The sequence below is a fragment of the Sinohyriopsis cumingii genome, chromosome 6 (assembly GCF_028554795.1).
Source record: "Sinohyriopsis cumingii isolate HCF-2022 chromosome 6, ASM2855479v2, whole genome shotgun sequence".
Lineage (NCBI taxonomy): Eukaryota > Metazoa > Mollusca > Bivalvia > Unionida > Unionidae > Sinohyriopsis > Sinohyriopsis cumingii.
In genome coordinates this window covers 121,784,067-121,805,381 of record NC_142966.1, presented here as the reverse complement: position 1 = coordinate 121,805,381, position 21,315 = coordinate 121,784,067, and the positions used below count along the sequence as shown (strand labels likewise).

The 21,315-nt window shown below is 37.5% G+C and overlaps 1 protein-coding gene across 1 annotated transcript in view; it reads left to right on the top strand.

Annotated features, from left to right (window-relative positions):
- LOC149797858 (uncharacterized) overlaps positions 1 to 21,315 on the top strand; it is a 338,244-nt gene that overhangs the window by 146,510 nt on the left and 170,419 nt on the right. The window contains exon 10 of the mRNA XM_089960811.1: positions 14,868 to 14,971. Within this exon, the coding sequence (XP_089816937.1) occupies positions 14,868 to 14,971 (104 nt within the window). The remainder of the gene's footprint in view (positions 1 to 14,867; positions 14,972 to 21,315) is intronic.

Here is a 21,315-nt window from a genome sequence, read left to right as displayed (position 1 = left end):
TTTATGCGCGTCTACATTATTTATGTTCGTTGCAACATTAGAGCTGATTTTTTCTATTATCAGTTTATGCGCGTCTACATTATTTATGATCGTTGCAACATCAGTTTTGATTGTTCCTATTTCCTGTCCATACGCAGTGATATCATTTATAGTTATTGTAATTTCATCCGGTCTGGTATTTTTTTTTACCAAAGAATTTATCAATGGTGTTATCAGCCCTGTTAAAATTTTTTCGTAACATGTAAAATTGGCCCGACAGCGTTGTAAACTCCGAAATAGTATTTTTTATCCCCACAAGATTCGGTTCGGTTACCGTCGGGGTTCCAAAAAAACTAGCAGTAGTGAGTTGTATATCGGTGACAGACTTTTGTATCCCCTCGAACTGATTTGCTTGCGCGTTAAATTTATCATACAAATTTTTTAACGAATCCGACATGGTTATATAATTGTCGCCAAGTGTACTTATTTTTCCATTTATCGTCAAGATGGATTCAACTGATTTAAGTCGTCCGTCATCGGTATACAACACGATAGTGTTCTCGGCGGTATCACGCTGTCGTATTAAAACGTCATTCAGCGACACATTACTGGATTTCAATTTACCCTGGCGGTCTTGAAATACAACTATTTCGCCCGGGTCAACACTGGTTAAATTTAACGTATGAGCGATTTCATCCTCGATTAGTTTTTTTATGTCATCGGTGGCGAGCGTTTCCGTGGGTTTTTTCAGCGCCGAAACCGGTCGTCCCCAGATATCAATCATTATTATTGTAAAAAAAAACTGTGTTTTTAATTAACCCGCCGGGCCTCTACGACCCCACTAGTGTATTCGTTTACAACCACATGAGGTGGTTTCCGCGATGATGAAATCGCCGCGAGTACGTTCAATACCTCACGGCCGCATATCGGTGGGTCACTTAATTGTTGTGTTGGCAGCGTGGAATAAAAAACCGGGGCTGAACACGCCCGGATATACCGCATGAACTCGTTTGGCGGGGCTAACCCGTATGAATCAAAATAGACGATCGCACGCGGATCAATTGCGTATGCAACCCAATGAGTTCCCGCTCCGGAGGATTTATCGAGGTTAATTATACCGGTTTCAATATTCCTTGGTTTTGTCGGTAATTGATCCCTCATAAAAATACCTCTGAAGTTTTTTATCGCTAACGCGTTTGCGGCATCTATTAAATCAAAATTAGACATAGGAGTTAATAAACGGTTCCCGGTAGTCTTAGACCCTTCCCCGAGTACCATGAATACGGGGTTCCCGGTAGTCTTAGACCCTTTCCTGCTACGGCTCGTTTTTTTTTATAGCCTTTCCCGGTTGCCTTCTTCAATGCCATTCCCGCCGCGGTACCAACGGCCCCCAACGCCGCCGCCTTCGCCACTGCTGGGGCCGCCGCGGCAATCAACGCTGGAATCGCAGCTAACAGCGGAAATATCCCACCGGTCTTTTCCATGTTTTTAATCGCTGCGGCCGAAAAATCTATTTGAACACCCTTTTTATTCTTCATCGCATCATTGAAATGTTTTATTTGACGCGCCGTCAACGATATCTTATGATTACCACCTGCCATCTGTGACGGCTTTAACGTTATTGTGGTTCCACATTGTTTAGCCGACTTTGATCGTAATTTCTTGACTTGACCATCGGTCAACTCTACACCGACAACACTATACGACATTTTTATTGTAAACGCGTTTATGTTTTCAATTACATGTTTTCCACTGGTGCATCAACGATTCTCATTCGTCCACCAACACCTTCCAACAGCATTGATTTATCGCTGAGAATGACAGCAACCGCTCTATAATCGGCAATAACACCGCGAGTTACATTAGCTCGGAAGTGTATATCAACGACGGATTGTCTTGTTAAATCAAGATGTTCCAGCGAAAAGTAATAAATCGGATATAGTTCTTTGAAATCATGTTGTGATATTTGCAAACCAGTGTCGACGTTTTGATCACGACTCATATACGACAGCAACCGATGGTACACGCGTGCAATATGGTTTTGACCGTAATTAAGTTGTATATCCTCAGATGGTTCCTGCTGGCCGTTTATTCTCAGCGAGACGTCAGTAACGCCTAATCGATCAAATATCATATGGCTGGATAGTTGATTATCAACTCTCGTCATATCCTGCAACGCAACAAATATATGACGCGGAGCCGAAATGCCTTGTTGTGATGCCAGGTTCCATGTAAATATACCATTGATATTTGATTGCTTAGTATCTGTTGTTGTTGTTAGCCAACTTAGTAATGATTTTCCTCCCTGCTCCATAAAGGATAGCAATCGTGCCTCTGTGGTAATGGATGGAGTCATTACTGGCATCCACAATAATATTTTAGTTAAAACGACTTTACCAGAGTCATTATTTGGATTCGCAAGATCCGCTGAAATTCTCCAAATTGCATTTCTATCATCACCTTTTCGCACAAGCACCACGGTATGCTTTGCTCCGTAGATAACTTTTCGCACGTTCCTACAAAATCCAAATATATGATGCAGTGGAATCGCGCATGAGAAAGATCTACGCGGCCCTGTTAACATTGATATGCGTGTTGCAGCTCCGATGTTAAAATTAGGATCGCTGTTTATAATCATATTCTCAACATCAGCGTTAGCGCTATCAGCATTATTTCTTGGTCGTCTTACCACAAATTGCGAGTTTCCAGCAGTGTTTCTAGTATCCTTTGCAAACATCATAGATGGACCCGCTGATCTTGTATAATCGTCGGAATATCTTGCTAGCCCGATTATTGTTGTAGCCACATCAACATCGCGTTCTATAGACTCGATCTCTCTTCCATCAATGAGATATTTTGCGCTCTCAAATAGCGCCATTACGCCATTATTGACTAAGCCAACTTTGGTACCATCTGGATACGGTGCTGGTACAGCAGGAGTATCGGCCTCTGTTACAAGTTCTTCTTCGATTTCAATAAACGCTTCACACGGTAAAAAATATTTACTGGTATCATGGACTTGAAGTTCAATTCACGATCGTATGTTGGGTTGTACTGCATGATAGGAATAAAATTGATAATTACGGACAGAATCATCCTTGTGCACTGGTGCGTCCATATCAAACGCCGGGTCAGCTGTTCGTTTAAACATTTTATTTAATAATACGCTGATGCATCTAAATCATCGTCGTCGTTTTAAACCACTTCCCGCTATTATGTTTGCGATGTCATCTTGATTATTGTTTACCAACGACGCTAGTTTTTCTTCCACGGCGTTATTTATTACTTTACTGACATTTGCAGGCATCACTGTCGTTGATGGCATCACCGGTGGTTTCTGTTTTCTTTTTCGTGAAAATCCTTTGGATTTTACCAACGACATTAGTTTGTCCTTTGCTGCAGAAAACGCCCTTCCGGCAACATCTCCAATAGCACTAATACCCTTATCACGAATAACATCAATAGCCTTCATTCCTAATTGTTTGGCTAACGGCGCCACTTTTGGAGCCATTCTTGTAAATAACCCCGCAATGGTGCTACCGAGACCGTCTTCGTACCACGCGCGGTATACGGGCAATCGTGAGTTTACCACGTAGACGCTGACTGGTTTATCATGGTTGTAGTGTATAATCATCTTTATTATAAAAAACACCAGTGTTTTCCAATTAGTGGTTGATCACTCCCCCTTCCCACCACCGAATCATAAATTTTGTCAAAAACATCGATTTTCTCTAAATGATTTCCTGGGGTTTTCATCGGCGGTAAAAATCCGCGTTTTTTGTCAATTTTTGTCGTTTTTTGTCGATTTTTGGTCGTTTTTGGTTGGTTTTTGCCGGTTTTTGGTAAAAAACATCGATTTTCTCTAAATCATTTCCTGGGGTTTCACCCGTAAAAACCAACCAAAAATTGACAAAAAACGACCAAAAAACGACCAAAAACTGACAAAAAACGACCAAAAACCGACAAAAAACGACCATTTTATAATTTGTTTAATCATCCACTAACTCGTCAATGAGCGTTCGATATGCATTAATGTCCATGATACCACCGGCAAATAACCGCCTGCAAATATCAGCGGCCTCATTGATTATTTCCGGAGAGTTATTTCCGGCTCGTTTTCCTCCGATTAGTATTTCTAGCCGTGATATATCACTGAGAACACTACCAGGACAAGTAACGTCTTTACCAACAGAGTATCCTTTTCCGTGTTTTGGTCTTTCACTTTTTACTTTATTGTGGAATATTATATAATTATTATCACGCGGTGGTAATTCATTTTTATGTTTATTTGCCAAATACACTATTCTTGTCCAATCCTTTAACGACCTTATATTTTTCTCGTAGCCGCTATTGATATGCTCATCTCGTGTGTCCTTATCAAAATTTGTAACAGTAAAATTAACTAATTCTTCGTAGCCGAGATTTCTAATTTTATCTATTGTGCTCTTTTTAAGAACATTACGGGGTATATTCCCCTCTTTCCGTATTTCTTCCGGTATTTCTTCCGGTATTTCCTCTGGTATTTCTTCTTCTGGTTCTCTTGCGGTGGCGCCTAGTTCTTCCTCGTCGGCCATTGTAACATATGGTTCTTGTGGGTCCGTTATAGCGAGTGGTGGCGGCCTCTGTGTTGTAGCAACCGCTATTTTCGCAGGGAGTGTTTCCAGAGACTTTTTTGTTTGCTCGGTCTGAGCCGCTATCTTTTCAAGCGCACCGAGGACGGGCACAGTTGCCGCCGTAACATCTTTGGTCGCTTTAGTTACCGGAGCAAAGAGCTGTTCGCTTCCAACAGCAAAATCAGTTTGTAGTTCTTGCCGCGTTTGAAGTTGTTTTCGGACCCTGTCTCGTAATGGTATGAACTTGTTAAGCGCTACTAGCCGCTCTCTGGCTAGCCGAGTAGTAAGTGATTCGCCTACCATTATTGCAATTGCTCCGTAATTTCTAATTTCCCGCCGAGTGTGGCGGGGGGGGGGATATGTCCCAGGGGCTCCAGGGAGTTTTCGTCTATAATCCTTCTAATGTTTTTTATTTTATTAGAGATTTCTCGACGTCGTTCAAAAGCCTGTCCGAGTTTTTTTCGTACTGTCTCAACGGCAGTAAATAGTCCAATAAATGCATTTACGTCGTTGCCATACAAGTTTTCATTGATCGTATATTGTAATCGCTTTATAAAAGAATACTCGCGTGGCAAGGTATATCGACCTTTCTTTGATTGCTCGTTAATAATTTCATAATCGGACAATATTTTTTGGTTATCAAGCTTATCAGATAATTCAATTCCTTGATTTTTTAATTTTGAAATCTCGGTTAATATATTATTGATGTCTTCGATATTCATATTCTTATAAAATATCTTATTTCTAATATCAAAAAAAAAATTATTTTACAAAATGAACCCCGCGTATCAATCCCGAGGTGTGTTAACATTCGATGAAACCGTAGGATAATTCGTTTTCTTCCGGTATTTCTTCCGGAAGAGACAATTTATTGTAGCGTTCGCACTGTCATGGCGACTTCATCAGCGCCATAGGCGCCGGTGACTTCGTCACGGTGACCTTGTCACTCGCTGATTTCTGTTACATATGAAAATCGAATTCTGTGACCCGTCTTTTTTGAGATCGCTGAATTCTGTATTCCTTCTGCAACAAATCGTATTGAGGCGATATAAATGTCAAAATATTTTCCTGCCTCATTCATCGACTGAAATATTTTTTCTTCGTGCGTTGTTGTATCAAATGACTTTACGCTTTTTGCTTTCTTTGAAAACTTACCAGTTTGGCCTTTTTTGGTATTCTGACTTTGCGAGATAGCTTGCAAGTTTATAAGAGAATTATCAGTCTTATTATTATTAATATGATCAATCACAAGCTCATTTTCGATTAATCCGTTGAATGCTTCAAATACAATCCTGTGAACATAATAGCTTTTTCCTCCCGCAGTAAATTGCAAGTATCCCTGATTATTTACGGTACCAACCGGCTTCTTCAGTCTACAATTTCTAACAACGCCGTTGCGAGATGCCTCGTAATTAACGAGCACGGGATGCGGCTGAAATTCTTGGTTCATTTGTATAATAATACTACTTGTCTAATTCATTATTTGGTTTAATTATAAACCTTGCAATGTAGTCCTGAGGAGTTTTGATGACGAAGTCTGCGGTGGGGTCAATGACGGCGTTTTTTATTCGCTTGTCGTAATAGCGTTTTAACTCTCTGTATCGCTTTCCGCCACAATTGATACACAACTGCGATTTTCCTCTTCCACCAACGTGACAAACCAAGCACGGTAGGGGGCCAAGAGAACCATTACGAACGCTTTGTAAATGATACCCGCAGAATTCACCTCTACATGATTTATTGCACGGGGTTGTCGACCCAATCATCAACCATTTACAGTGATTCATTATACTATATTCTTTCATTTAAATACTTGTTTTAATTATATGGAGGAGTTCGAGAGATTAGCAGCAATTAAGCCCTGGAAAAATATTAAGTTCAATCTCGATAGAGTCCTCAAGGACGCACCAAAAGCATTAATAAACGATAGAACCCTGTTGAATAAAATACGCGACTGTATCAATGAATTCAAGCGTGATGGTGCATCTCATAGTTGGTCAACATTTCAAATTGATGGTGTTGTTGATGCTACCATGAACGACAACCGCGCAGCAACGATAATATCACAACTTGACGGTAAAAGGTATTTCTTCAGAGTAAAATTCATTGTCCGGGTGGAATCAGGTAATTGGATCATACGTGATAAATTTGAACCGGTTATCAGCGACAAGAAAACAGTCATTGTTAGCCGCGACTCCAAGCCAGGGCTGTTAACCGGAATTGACAGACCATACTATGAACGAGCGTATCCCGAAACAGCAGTTGTCTATGGAATATACCCGTTAAATAAGAAACCTGATATCGGAAAACTAGCGCCGATGAAACAGTCAACGGGGATAAATTGTGTAGCAGAACGAGTAATAGAGCATTTTACAAATGCGTGTCGAGGAAACAAATTGACTGATTTACGACGTAGTAAAATAAACCAATGGGAGGAGACAGTGCGTGATCGAGGAGCAACCATCAGCGACATAGCGAAATTAGAAACGTCGCTGAGATTTCCAATAACCGTTACAACGATAACCGGTGAAGTATTATATGAATCAAAGTATAAATCAAATGGAGCCCCAATCAAAATTATTGATCATAACGAACACGCGTGGACGCCCGCGGTCACAATATTTCCACGGGATAGAACAGTAAAGTATATCCCGGGGGAATTCCTGGGAGAGGATGGTTTTCTCGCGGAGAGGAAACTATTTGATGCTATTGCCTGCTTGTGTAAAAGCGACCCTGTATCAGTGTGGTTACTTCGCAGCGCTGAAAACGACATGGATACCTTTGATCAGTTTGTAAGACCAAACGGTGAATTATATCGCACTGAAGCGTTTCACAACAAGATGAAAAAAACCGCCATGGAATTTGAAGAGCATGATGAACAACTGCTAACAAATTGTTTTACGATTCCATCGGTTGCGGCTCATGTTGCAGCAAGGAAAAATGCGTGGAGACCAACGCGCAAGGAATTTCTACCGGATGTACAATCCAGTTGTTTGGAATACTATCACGGTGGACTATGGAACACTGAATACAACCGCGACGCTATGATTTCCGTTGATATGGTTGCCTGTTATCCAGCGAGTTTTCTCGGGTATGGATCCGCCGCTGAGTATTTCAAACGATTTGGACACCCCAGACATGAAATGACTCGTGTTGCTATTAATGGACCACTGCCTGATTTTGATTTAACCGGATTCGCTCGCATAGTATCATTTGAATTCGCGGCAGGACTTCATCACTGTTGTTATATTTGGATCGGTAGACACATGGCTGAAAAGAAGTGGCTGCCAATAGCGCTGCTACGGTATATGATTGATTGTAGCATGCTTGTATCGTTGATTGTCAGTGACGCGATTATATCATACCGGGCGCAGACTGAAGTCTGGTTACCAGAACCAGAGCGTCTAGATAGCATAATTGACGAATCCAGAAAACACATTGATGCCGACGAGGAATATATCATCGAATGGTCCAAAAAGATATTCAACCAACGAAACCGTGAGGCAAAAGATCTCGGTAGAAGAATAATCGGTAAGTTCACACAAGGTGGAAAAAACTGCGACTACAAACGATATTGCTCATGGCTGATTATAGATGACGCAGAATATGATTTCGTAATCAAGGATGCAGTGGCAAAAAATAGATACGTGAACTGCAAAACAGCTTTCTTGTCCAATGGAACAAAGTTGGGTACAGTTGTTACTTACGCCGATGGAGACAGCCCCGCGTATCCGCATTTGAGGGCGTCTATGCTGGGTTACGCCGCTATCAATTTATTCTCGATGATAAATAGATTTCCCGACACCGCGGTTAGAGTAGCCGTTGATTCATTTTATATAGACGTAAAGTACAAGGGAAACTTAGCCGAGTTTACTAGTCCGGACGAGAGTTGGGGTATATGGAGAATTAAAAATGAAATACGACGCGATTATTCCCCGTCAGCAGATGTCACCGCTGAAAACAATTACTTACGCGGTGATAAATTATCAGAATGGTCTAATGCACCACCGTGTTCTGATCCAATTTGTAGACATAAAACAGTTTATTTAAGCGGCTGTGGAGGGTCAGGAAAGACGAATCGGGCAATTGAATTATTTCGAACGGGGGCAAGTATAATCGTGCTTACACCTACCCATAGACTAGCGCGAGAGATAAAACAACGAAATGTTGATGCCGTTACTTATCACAGCTTTTTTCGATACAGCGGCGGTGAGTGGACTCCTGATCGAATGGGGGAAAAATTTATTCCTGAGGTTATCATCTGGGATGAGATATGTACTGTTTCGTTAGATGTTTTACAAATGTTTCTTGAGTGGTTGCTGCGCGCGAATACAGCGGTAATCATGTGTGGCGACCATGGCCAACCACCACCATTTGTCGGCGAGGGTCCACATGATTGGTTAAAGGGTTTTGTGGACTATTATGAAGAAACCGATACTGATTACCGAGCACTTGATGAACAACTGCGCGAGGTTAAAAAATTAATCAGATTACAGCCGGATAGAGTTCAATGTGAAATAATCCGCGAGGTGATTCCGGAAACGCCGTTAAATGAATTCTGGGAAACATGGAGACCAAACGATTTGATTGTCGCGAGTAGAAAGATAGTCAGAGACACACTTCAGCGGAAGTTGTTTGCGTTGCATAAGGAAAAGTTTCCAACGCGCCCAGTGCCGTTATGTTATAGACCCGCGGATACACGGCGGCAGAACATTGAAGTTGAAATCCCGGGCCCGACAGCGTCAGGGACAAAAAAACAAATTCTTGTGTTGAATGATATTGTGCTCGTTGATATCAGCGTCGTCGAGGACGCGCTACGTGCTGATAAATCCCCGTGGACGCTAGGATACGCAACGACAATACATTCCTCGCAGGGATTGACTATCACGGATACAATTGTTTGGATGGTTGATAATCGCATCGAATGGTCAAATCTAGTCTATCTTGCAGTGTCCAGAGTACGGAGAATGAATCAGCTTCGAAGAATTGTTATTGACGAAGCCAGTGACAACGATGACATTATTGATGCTAGCGTCATTGATAGAAAACTCTCGGGTTACCGCCAACAGGATAAAAAAAAACAGCGGCGTTTTGATATTGATGCCGAATTAATAATTGCGTTACGACAACAACAGAATAATCACTGCGCGAGTTGCAATTGTGTAATGCGCTGGCGTTATTCGGATAAAGACGCTCGCCAATTTACCGTGGACAGGATCGATAACAGTCTCGGTCATGTCAAAAACAATGTGAGGTTAACTTGTCTTGAGTGCAATAGACGCAACGGCGCTAGTTAAGGCCACGTGGGGGTAATTGAGTATCATCAGGTATCACTTGTAGTTGCTCGCGAGTAAATCCGCGCTGAGGAGCAGTTGAATCCAGTCTATAGATCGGCGGTCTACCAGTTGATCGTGTTATCGTTGATATGTTATGTGTGGTAACACTCCAAATAGGATCAGTAGCTCTTTTTTTACCGCCTTCAAGCTCTCCTGGTTCATACAGATATCTAACAGTGACATCGCCGAGAATCGGCTTGGAAACGCTATCTATTTTTGATCTTCCGGGTATATACTTTTTTTTAATCGCGTCGCTGGGCTTCATGTTGATTGCTCGGGTAATCTCGTTATTTAACGCTGCAATTACGCCTGGCAACCTTTTGACCCATTCACGAGATCGTTTTTCCTGGATGAATTCTTTCGCGTATTGATATCCAAATAACCGTTCAGCAAGAGTCCGATTGAATCGTTCAACAATTGCCTGATCACGATGTAGCGCAGTATGACCTCGTCGTATCGCGACGCTATGATGTTTCAGCGTTGATAAAACAGCTCCGCGAAATTCATTGCCAGGATCAACTTGTAATAGATTTGGCCAGCGCAGAGGACCCCTTCGGTAAATCCGCTCAAACGCATCGGCTACTTCAGTTGCCGACTTTGTTTTTAACGGCTCTGCTTGTTTGTATCGACTCGCAACATCAACTATGGTTAGCGCGTATTTGTAACCGTTGTCATGCGGCAGAAATAGTATATCAGCTTGATGAACTTCATTGGGTACGCTGACATCAAAGCGCGAAAAGTTGATTTGTTTAGGTGGCGGTAGATAGATTTGCCATATAGCCTGTTTGGATAACCAATTAGCCGCAGTGGCCTTTGTTACCTTTGCAACGCTTGCGAGTTTACCAATTGCGGCCTTCCCCTTCCAGTATCCTCTCGGAGAATAATAGATGGATTCCATGTTGTTATTTTAAACGCTAGCGTTTTCAATTACCAGCGCGAGAAGCTCCGCTTCCAATCATTAATTTACCTTTCATAGCCGATTTTACCAACCATGAAGCCAATTTTTCTTTGAATGATTTATCAGGAATAGCATTTAACGCGTGAATTAATTTTACATCCGCGATATGACGCTGTTGCAGATCGCTACTTTTGTAGTAAGCAACATCATGAGCATGACACGCCTTATCGATAGCGTTTATTGGATACTCACCGGGTTTGGGCTGATTTTGATCATTGAGTCTGATATCTAATCGTGTTCCGGGGCCACAGTAGCTATATCCTGGGAGGTGCTTTTCTCCTGGATACTTTGCCCACGGTGTTCCGGGGAGTTTTGATAACTTGGCTGCAATATCAGCTCCTCGCTTTTTTTTAAAGCATCCCCGGGTCTAGCAGAAATAAATCTAAATTTCTTTGTACCGCATTGTACACACTTACCAGTAAGCGCCGATCTGTTATTTCTCGTTGTAACGGTTGTCATATCATTTGTGCCAGTACGCACTCTACACTTCACACAATATAGATCCATAATTTATGTATAGAGATATGAATATAATTGATTTTTCGGCGACTAAAACAAGAGAACCAGTTAAGCATGTTGCAGCGTTACCAAACTCGATCCGGATGATTATCATCGGACCATCTGGATCCGGCAAGACGCAATTATTACTTAATTTAATAATGAGATGGATGAAGTGGGATAAGTTGTATTTAATCGCCCCTAGCGTGGATGATCAACGATGCTACGAGGTGTTGAAAGATTTTAACGAGAATGCATCAGCGATCGCTGAAAAAAATGTTATTGAGTTTATTACAGATATCAATGATGCACCAGGTATTGATGATATTGATGGCGACGTTAACAATCTAGTCGTGTACGATGATGTTATGTTAGACAATCAAAAAAACCCAGCTAGGATATTTTCCAGAGGCAGGCATAAAAACACCGACGTGATATATGTCACTCAACGATACACTCAGATTCCAAAAGTAATCAGAGACAACTGTAATATTCTTGCTGTATACAACGGCGTTGATACACACACGCTACGAAATATCTGGCAAACTTGGTGCGGCGGTGACATGGACTTTAATGGTTTTCGAAACTTTTTTAGTCATGCTCAGTCGACCTCACATGGATTTGTAACGATAAATTTACATGATCCTCGGACACGATATCGTATCGGACTTGACCAAATATTCGGTTAGTTGTAAATAATTTTCATTGTAAATAACCACTTAGCAGCAGGGGGGGGAAATGACATCGACGCGGTCGTCGCTGTGTTTACCGGACGCTGACGACGCTGGGATCGGCGCGCAGAACCAAATGACGTCACCGTCGCGTAGGATGGACCGTCGTCGTTTTTTTTTTTACCAGGCGCTGACTACACCGGATCCGCTGAGTGCAGAAATATTAATTAAGCAAAATAACGATTGGACAAAATGTCGGATTCGCCCCCCCCGCTGCTAAGAATATGTAAATCTTAAATCCTAATCGACTTAATAGTATGTAAATCTAATCCTTATTGACTATAAGGAAATGTAAATTTAATCGAAATTCACTATAAGAATATGTAAATCTAATCCAAATTGACTATAAGAATATGTAAATCTAATCCAAATCGACTATAAGAATATGTAAATCTAATCCTAATAGACTATAAGAATATGTAAATCTAATCCAAATTGACTATAAGAATATGTAAATCTTAAATCCTAATCGACTATAAGAATATGTAAATCTAATCCTAATTGACTCTATGAATATGTAAATCTAATCCAAATAGACTATAAGAATATGTAAATCTAATCCAAATAGACTATAAGAATATGTAAATCTAATCCAAGTAGACTATAAGAATATGTAAATCTAATCCGAATTGACTATAAGGAAATGTAAATTTAATCCAAATTCACTATAAGAATATGTAAATCTAATCCAAATCGACTATAAGAATATGTAAATCTAATCCAAATTGACTATAAGAATATGTAAATCTTAAATCCTAATCGACTTTAAGAATATGTAAATCTTATCCTAATTGACTATAAGAATATGTTAACCTTAAATCCTAATCGACTATAATAATATGCATATCTAATCCTAATTGACTCTAAGAATATGTAAATCTAATCCAAATAGACTATAAAAATATGTAAATCTAATCCAAATGAACTATAAGAATATGTAAATCTAATCCTAATCAACTATAAGAATATGTAAATCTTACATCCTAATTGACTATAAGAATATTTAAATCTAATCCAAATCGACTATAAGAATATGTAAATCTAATGCTAATCAACTATAAGAATATGTAAATCTAATCCTAATCGACTATAGGAATCTGTAAATCTAATCCAAATCGACTATAAGAATATGTAAATCTAATCCTAATCGACTATAAGAATATGTAAATCTAATCCTAATCCACTATAAGAATATGTAAATCTAATCCTAATCAACTATAAGAATATGTAAATCTAATCCTAATCGACTATAAGAATAAGTAAATGTAATCTAAATCGTCTATAAGAATATGTAAATGTAATCCTAATCAACTATAAAAATATGTAAATCTAATCCTAATCGACTATAAGAATATGTAAATCTATTCCAAATCGACTATAAGAATATGTAAATCTAATCCAAATCGTCTATAAGTATATGTAAATCTAATCCTAATTGACTATAAGGAAATGTAAATTTAATCCAAATTCACTATAAGAATATGTAAATCTAAACCTAATCAACTATAAGAATATGTAAATCTAATCCAAATTGACTATAAGAATATGTAAATCTTAAATCTTAATCGACTATAAGAATATGTAAATCTAATCCTAATTGACTATAAAGAAATGTAAATTTAATCCATATCCAGTATAAGAATATGTAAGTCTAATCCAAATTGACTATAAGAATATGTAAATCTCATCCTAATTGATTATAGGAATATACCTAATCTAAATAGGCTATAAGATATGTAAATCAAATCCAAATTGACTATTAGAATACGTAAATCTAATCCAAACAGACTATAAGAACATGTAAATCTAATCCAAATAGACTATACGAATATGTAAATCTAATCCAAATTGACTATAAGAATATGTAAATCTAATCTAAATAGACTATAAGAACATGTAAATCTAATCCAAATAGACTATAAAAATATGTAAATCTAATCCAAATCGACTATAAGAATATGTAAATCTAATCCAAATAGACTATAAGAATATGTAAATCTAATCCAAATCGACTATAAGAATATGTAAATCTAATCCTAATAGACTATAACAATATGGAAATCTAATCCAAATTGACTATAAGAATATGTAAATCTTAAATCCTAATCGACTTTAAGAATATGTAAATCTAATCCTGATTGACATTAAGAACATGTAAATCTTAAATCCTAATCGACTATAAGAATATGTAAATCTAATCCTGTTTGAATCTAAGAATATGTAAATCTAATCCAAATAGACTATAAGAATATGTAAATCTAATCCAAATAGACTATAAGAATATGTAAATCTAATCGAAATAGACTATAAGAATATATAAATCAAATCTATATAGACTATAAGAATATGTAAATCTAATCCAAATAGACTATAAGAATACGTAAATCTAATCTAAATTGACTATAAGAATATGTATGGAGTATACTGATGATTGTTTGATTTAATGCCGTTTTAAAGGCTGAACACAAAACAACAGATTAAATCTACTTAGGTGATGCAACACTGGCTTTTGGGGTGTTTCCTTAATAATTTTAGTGAAAATATTGCATTTTGTTACATGGAATATATAATTTTCATTTTGGGCACTTAAATTTAAACATAAAATCAGAACAAATGTCAAGATATACATTCAAAAAGACAGTTTAACAAAATGAAAAAGATTTTTGATTTTCATTTAAGGGATTCTAGTTTGTTTTCACATGTACTTCATCAGCAAGGTTTGATTATTGCCTGAGTGTATTGTTAATTCTAGATTTGGGTTGATGCAGCAAAGCTGATGATATACTCCCTCGGTCTAGGGACTGGCTGTTTATCCACTCTAGCCAGCTATACACACTTCCATTCCCACTGTTTTAGGTAAGTTTAGAGCTGGCAGGATACTATCTTTGCAACCAGGCTTTAGCCTCAGATGTTTTTTTAGGAAGTTTAAATGGCATTAAGCTGTCATGGCAGCAGACACAAGGGAGACAAATCTAGGGGAAATATTTCAGGCACTTATTTTCCTTTTCACATATATTAGTTGATGGCCTCTGAGTGAAATCTTTAAATTCTTGCAGACTTTTGTTTTTGTTTTCAACATCTATTTATTTGATACATGCTTTCTGATTTATAAACGAAAGAATGGAAGCATTAGAATCAGAGCAGGAGAAAATTTGCATTTCTTTCATTCCTATTAATGTTTGGTGCATTTTGCCTATGTTAGAAGGTCATAGGGGATACACCTTCTGCATGTCCATAAATTCTAATGGTTTTATCATGAATTTCCATTATTTGATTGCCATATCGTTAATAGTATGAAAACTTGTATCCTCTTTGAGTCAAAATTGCTAGATCTTTCAGAGTGACTTGCAGATGACAATTGAATTCTTTTGCTATAAAATGTTTTGAAAGTATGAAATATGAATTAAATGGTTTTTTTTTTTAAAAAGTGCATTTCTGTGTTGGTTACAGTGTGAATTACTGAGGTTATTTGATCTGAGTTGGTTACATTGTGAACTACTGATCTTAATTTATAGATTAAATAAACTGTGTTGGTTGCATCATGAATTGATGAAGTTAATATAATCTTTGTTCGTCACATCATGAATTACTGAGGTTAATATAATCTTTGTTGGTTACATCATGAATTGCTAAGATTAATATAATCTTTGTTGGTTACATCATGAATTACTGAGGTTAATATATTCTTTGTTGGTTACACCATGAATTACTGAGGTTAATATAATCTTTGTTGGTTACATCATGAATTACTGAGGTTAATATATTCTTTGTTGGTTACACCATGAATTACTGAGGTTAATATAATCTTTGTTGGTTACATCATGAATTACTGAGGTTAATATAATCTTTGTTGGTTACGTCATGAATTGCTGAGGTTAATATAATCTTTGTTGGTTACACCATGAATTACTGAGGTTAATATAATCTTTGTTGGTTACATCATGAATTACTGAGGTTAATATAATCTTTGTTGGTTACATCATGAATTACTGAGGTTAATATAATCTTTGTTGGTTACATCATGAATTGCTAAGGTTAATATAATCTTTGTTGGTTACATCATGAATTACTGAGGTTAATATAATCTTTGTTCGTCACATCATGAATTGCTAAGGTTAATATAATCTTTGTTGGTTACATCATGAATTACTGAGGTTAATATAATCTTTGTTGGTTACATCATGAATTACTGAGGTTAATATAATCTTTGTTGGTTACATCATGAATTGCTAAGGTTAATATAATCTTTGTTGGTTACATCATGAATTACTGAGGTTAATATAATCTTTGTTGGTTACATCATGAATTACTGAGGTTAATATAATCTTTGTTGGTTACATCATGAATTGCTGAGGTTAATATAATCTTTGGTTACATCATGAAATGCAGAGGTTAACATAATCTGTGATGGCTGCATTATGACTAACTGAGGTCAATATAATCTTTGTTGGTTACATCATGGATTACTTAGAGATGTAATTTGTGTTGGTTTCAATATGAATTACTGAGGTTAATGTAATCTTTGTTACAATATGAATTGCTGTAGTTACTGAGGTTAATAAAATCTTTGTTGGTTACATCATGAATTATGGAGGTTAATATGTGTTGGTTGCAATATAAATTCCTGAGGTCAATGTAATTTGTGTTGGTTACATCATGAATTCCAGAGGTTAATATAATATCCTGGTTACAATATGAATTACTGAGGTTTATGTAATCTATGTTGGTTGCAATATGAATTACTGAGGTTAATATATTATTTGTTGGTTACATTAGTCATCCTATGATGGTTTTTTAAATTGTATCTGTGTTATAGACTGCTTATTTGGCCAGGTTACTATGTTAACTGGAGTTTTAAAAAGCTTGCACACTTGAACTAGTGACAACAGTCATCAGAATGTTCATCAGTATTGACACTGAAGTGATACTGACATTGTCAGTGCTTTGTTTGGGACATTGTCAGTGCTTTGTTTGGGACAGAGTCATCAGGACTAGTTGAAGTGATACTGACATTGTCAGTGCTTTGTTTGGGACAGAGTCATCAGGACTGTAGTTGAAGTGATATGGACATTGTCACTGCCTTATTTTGGACAGAGTCATCAGGACTGTTGTTGAAGTGATATTGACATTGTCAGTGCCTTGTTAGGGACAGTTGTTATCAATACTGGCAGTCAGTACATGGGAGGATGGATGATAGACAACATGAACCTTTTGCCAATTCAGTTGCAGTCTATGTGGTACATGTGTATTGGATCTTTTGAACTAGCTCCTGTCATGCTGGATCAATGGTAAAAATATTTACTTGGAGTTTATTGTATCATCTACTGCTCACTGGGCTTTTGGAGAATTGGTCAAGCCAAATGATTATTGTACCATCCACTTTCCACTATACTTTGGAGAGTTGGTCAAGCCAAGTAATTATTGTACTGTTCACTGCCCACTGGAATTTGGAGAGTTGGTCAAGCCAATTGATTATTGTAACATCCACTGCCCACTGGACTTTGGAGAGGTGGTCAGGCCATGCGATTATGGTACCATAAAGTCTATCTGAAGCCTGGTGACAGAAATTCCACTTGAATGCATCTTCTCTGGGAGAATAATTTGCTGTAGATTCGTCTGTTGTAGCAAGAATAGTTTTTTTTCTTCATCTAAATGTGCAGTTTAAAAACAACAAAATACTAATTAATTTGAATTTCAAAAAAATATATCAAACATTTGGATTTTGGAGGACCAACTCCACTGCTGTGTTTAGTTGTGAATTATGTCATTGAGTAATTCAGTAGTACTGTGAAATTGCCAACAGAATAGTAATGTAATCCTTGAATAATGGAGAATATTTGAGCAGGTCACAGTTTATTTGTGATGACATTATCTGAGATATTAAGTCAGCTTATGGCTATTTGATTACTTGGCAAAGTTTATAAATTAATAGAAAGAGTTTAATGCCCAAACTATTAATTCAGTGGATGGTTTCTATTGGACATGGTGGGTGTATTGGTAGGGATGAAAATGAATATTAACATTGCCACAAGGATGCACACCCTCTGACACACTTTAGCTAAAACAAAAACAGTTGCAGTATGCTGACTGACCACATGTTTGAGTCACTGATCCCAAATAATTTAATTAATGAAAACATTACCACTGAACTGCCCCAAAAAGGCAAGGGATGACCTATACTAAAAGCTTAGGGAACTATGGTTGGTGTATAAACCATGATTAAGCATAATAAACAAGCAACAATTTACACACAATAAAAGACTAGATTCATTTAACTTTAATTCATATATATAAAACATATGGTTTTAGGATACCAGCACTGCTGTTTTGTAATTTGTGAATTCTATCAGTGAGTAATTCAGAGGGAACTAAATTGGCATATAGTTGCGTATAAGATTCACAGTTTATCTTTGAACTCACCAACAAAATGGTGTAACCCTTGAATAAAGTGGAAGAGGTGGGCTAAACGTTGGCATCACATGGTAACTAGACAGAGCCCAAGGTTGGCATCACATAGTAACTAGATAGAGCCCAACGTTGGCATCACATGGTAACTAGACAGAGCCCAACGTTGGCATCACATAGTAACTAGATAGAGCCCAACATTGGCATCACATGGTAACTAGACAGAGCCCAATGTTGGCATCACATAGTAACTAGATAGAGCCCAACGTTGGCATCACATGGTAGCTAGATAGAGCCCAAGGTTGGCATCACATAGTAACTAGACAGAGCCCAACGTTGGCATCACATGGTAGCTAGATAGAGCCCAAGGTTGGCATCACATAGTAACTAGATAGAGCCCAATGTTGGCATCACATGGTAACTAGACAGAGTTTAGTGATGGCATCACATGGTAACTAGACAGAGCCCAAGGTTGGCATCACATGGTAACTAGATAGAGCCCAAGGTTGGCATCACATGGTAACTAGACAGAGCTTAGTGATGGCATCACATGGTAACTAGACAGAGCCCAAGGTTGGCATCACATGGTAACTAGATAGAGCCCAAGGTTGGCATCACATGATAACTAGACAGAGCCCAATGTTGATTTCACATGGTAACTAGACAGAGCCCATGGAGAATATGTCACAGGATAATTTTAAAGACTTAATCCAGGGGATTAAGTAAGCTTACGCCAATATACTGGCATGTACTTGCTTGGGAATTGTTTAAGTGAATAAAATGAGTATGATGCCCAAGAGAGTACTATAACATGTATCATTGATGATATTTCATGCAAATGGAAAAACTTAATCACCTTTCGGAGCCAGGACAGGGTCAACTTGATCTGCATGTTGCAAATGTTATTGGTATGCTGTGAATTTACCAATTATGTTTTTCACTGGTAGTGTTGCCATCTTTGAATATTATACATCTGGAAGACTCTGCAGAGTGTGCTTTCCCTACAAAATGATCATGAATAATTCATGAACTCCTCATGAAAGTTCATCAAAAGGTTCATGAAGTATTCATGAATGTACATGAACTGAAAATGGTCAGTTCATGAAATTATGAAATCATGAACTGTTCATGAGCCAACACTTCACAAACTGTTCTTGAACAGTTCATGAAATATTCATGAACTGAATTCATGAACAGTTCATAAAAGTTCACAAATTGGGTCATTATCATTCATGAACAAGTGCATGAACATATTTATGAACTATGATGGACAAAGTTTCTCGTGAATGATTTATGACTTCATGAACAGTTCCTATAAAAAAAATTGATTATCTGACAAAATTAAAAATGGTATTTAATGTCAGATACATTTCTAATATGCAACAAAGAACATGTAAACTGACAAGCGATATTCTTTTTGCACTCTTAGCAACACCTTTTGTATGTTTTGTAATTTTTCTTTGAAAAGTTTTCAAGAAATATTGGGGCAGTTGTGTTCAATCAACTGTTGAAGCATATTTCATCATCAAGGGCTGTCTTTCCACTGGGGTTTCTCCTGACTTGACCAATCTTTTTCGCAGAGACTGACCTGTCAGATAACTCTTTTGTGAAGATGTTCAAGGCCTATAATTTAATAAAATCCTGTCCATTGTCACTACTGAATGTCTCCATCTGCAACTAAAGCTGTTCCATCTGATTACTGTTTGAATCTTTAACACAGCAGTTTGAATCTTTAACACTTTAGAATAAAGTCATTTAAAGCTTTTATAGCAAATACGTTTTGTTCATGCTGGCCAGAAAATATTTTTCCACATTAATCCATAACTACTCAGGTTATGTACACAAGTATTGAATAAAAGATCTCTATGAACATTTATACAGTATCATATCATTCAAAAAAGGAAAAATATTCACCTTTATTTATATTTCACTAGCATTGTGAGAAGTTTGTATGATGAATTTTCATGAACATTTTATGAATATAATGATATAGAAATTGCATATACATTTTTAAGAAATATCTTGGTGGTGCATCAAAGTACTTGAATTGTTTGTGAACCAAGTTCATGATATTTGAGGAACTTCAAAGATATTATAATAGTTCATGAAAGTTCATCAGTGTGTTCATGAACTTCAAATACATGATTCATCAACAAAATTCTTGAAGTGTTCATGAACTTAGTTGAGGAACTTTCATGGATATTTGTTCATGAACTCAAATGATGAACTGATCGTGAACATTTAAAGAACATTCATGAATAGTTCATGATTGTTCATGAAGTCATGAATTTGTTTTTGTAGAAGTGAATCCATCAATATGAATCTCTATTGATTGGTTTCTTAAACCTGCATATTTATTGGTAAGCCATCCTTTACTGAAATTATACAACATCAAGGCATCAGTGTCATTACATCAAATAACAAGTCTGCTGTCTGGGATAAGTCCATATCATGTAAAGTATTTCTGTACTGGTTCCTTAGTAGCCTTCATTGCAAGTTTGGGCAATCAATTTGTATTGAATACTTTTCTGATGGACTTGCCATCCCTTGAAATCCCTGCCAGTACAATATATGTTCTTTCAGGAAGCAGACTAGATGAATTCAGTTTAAACTATTTGCAGACAAATGCTTCCTAGACAGGCTTTGTTTCATGGATATGTCAGGAAAAACAGCTGTAATTCTATGTTCATGAAACTGTTTGCTAAATAAGTCAAATGTCAACTGCAACATTTTCTCTAACATTCTGCTTTCATTAATTGTTTTAATGAATTTCTGTTGGTGCATTCATGGAAGAC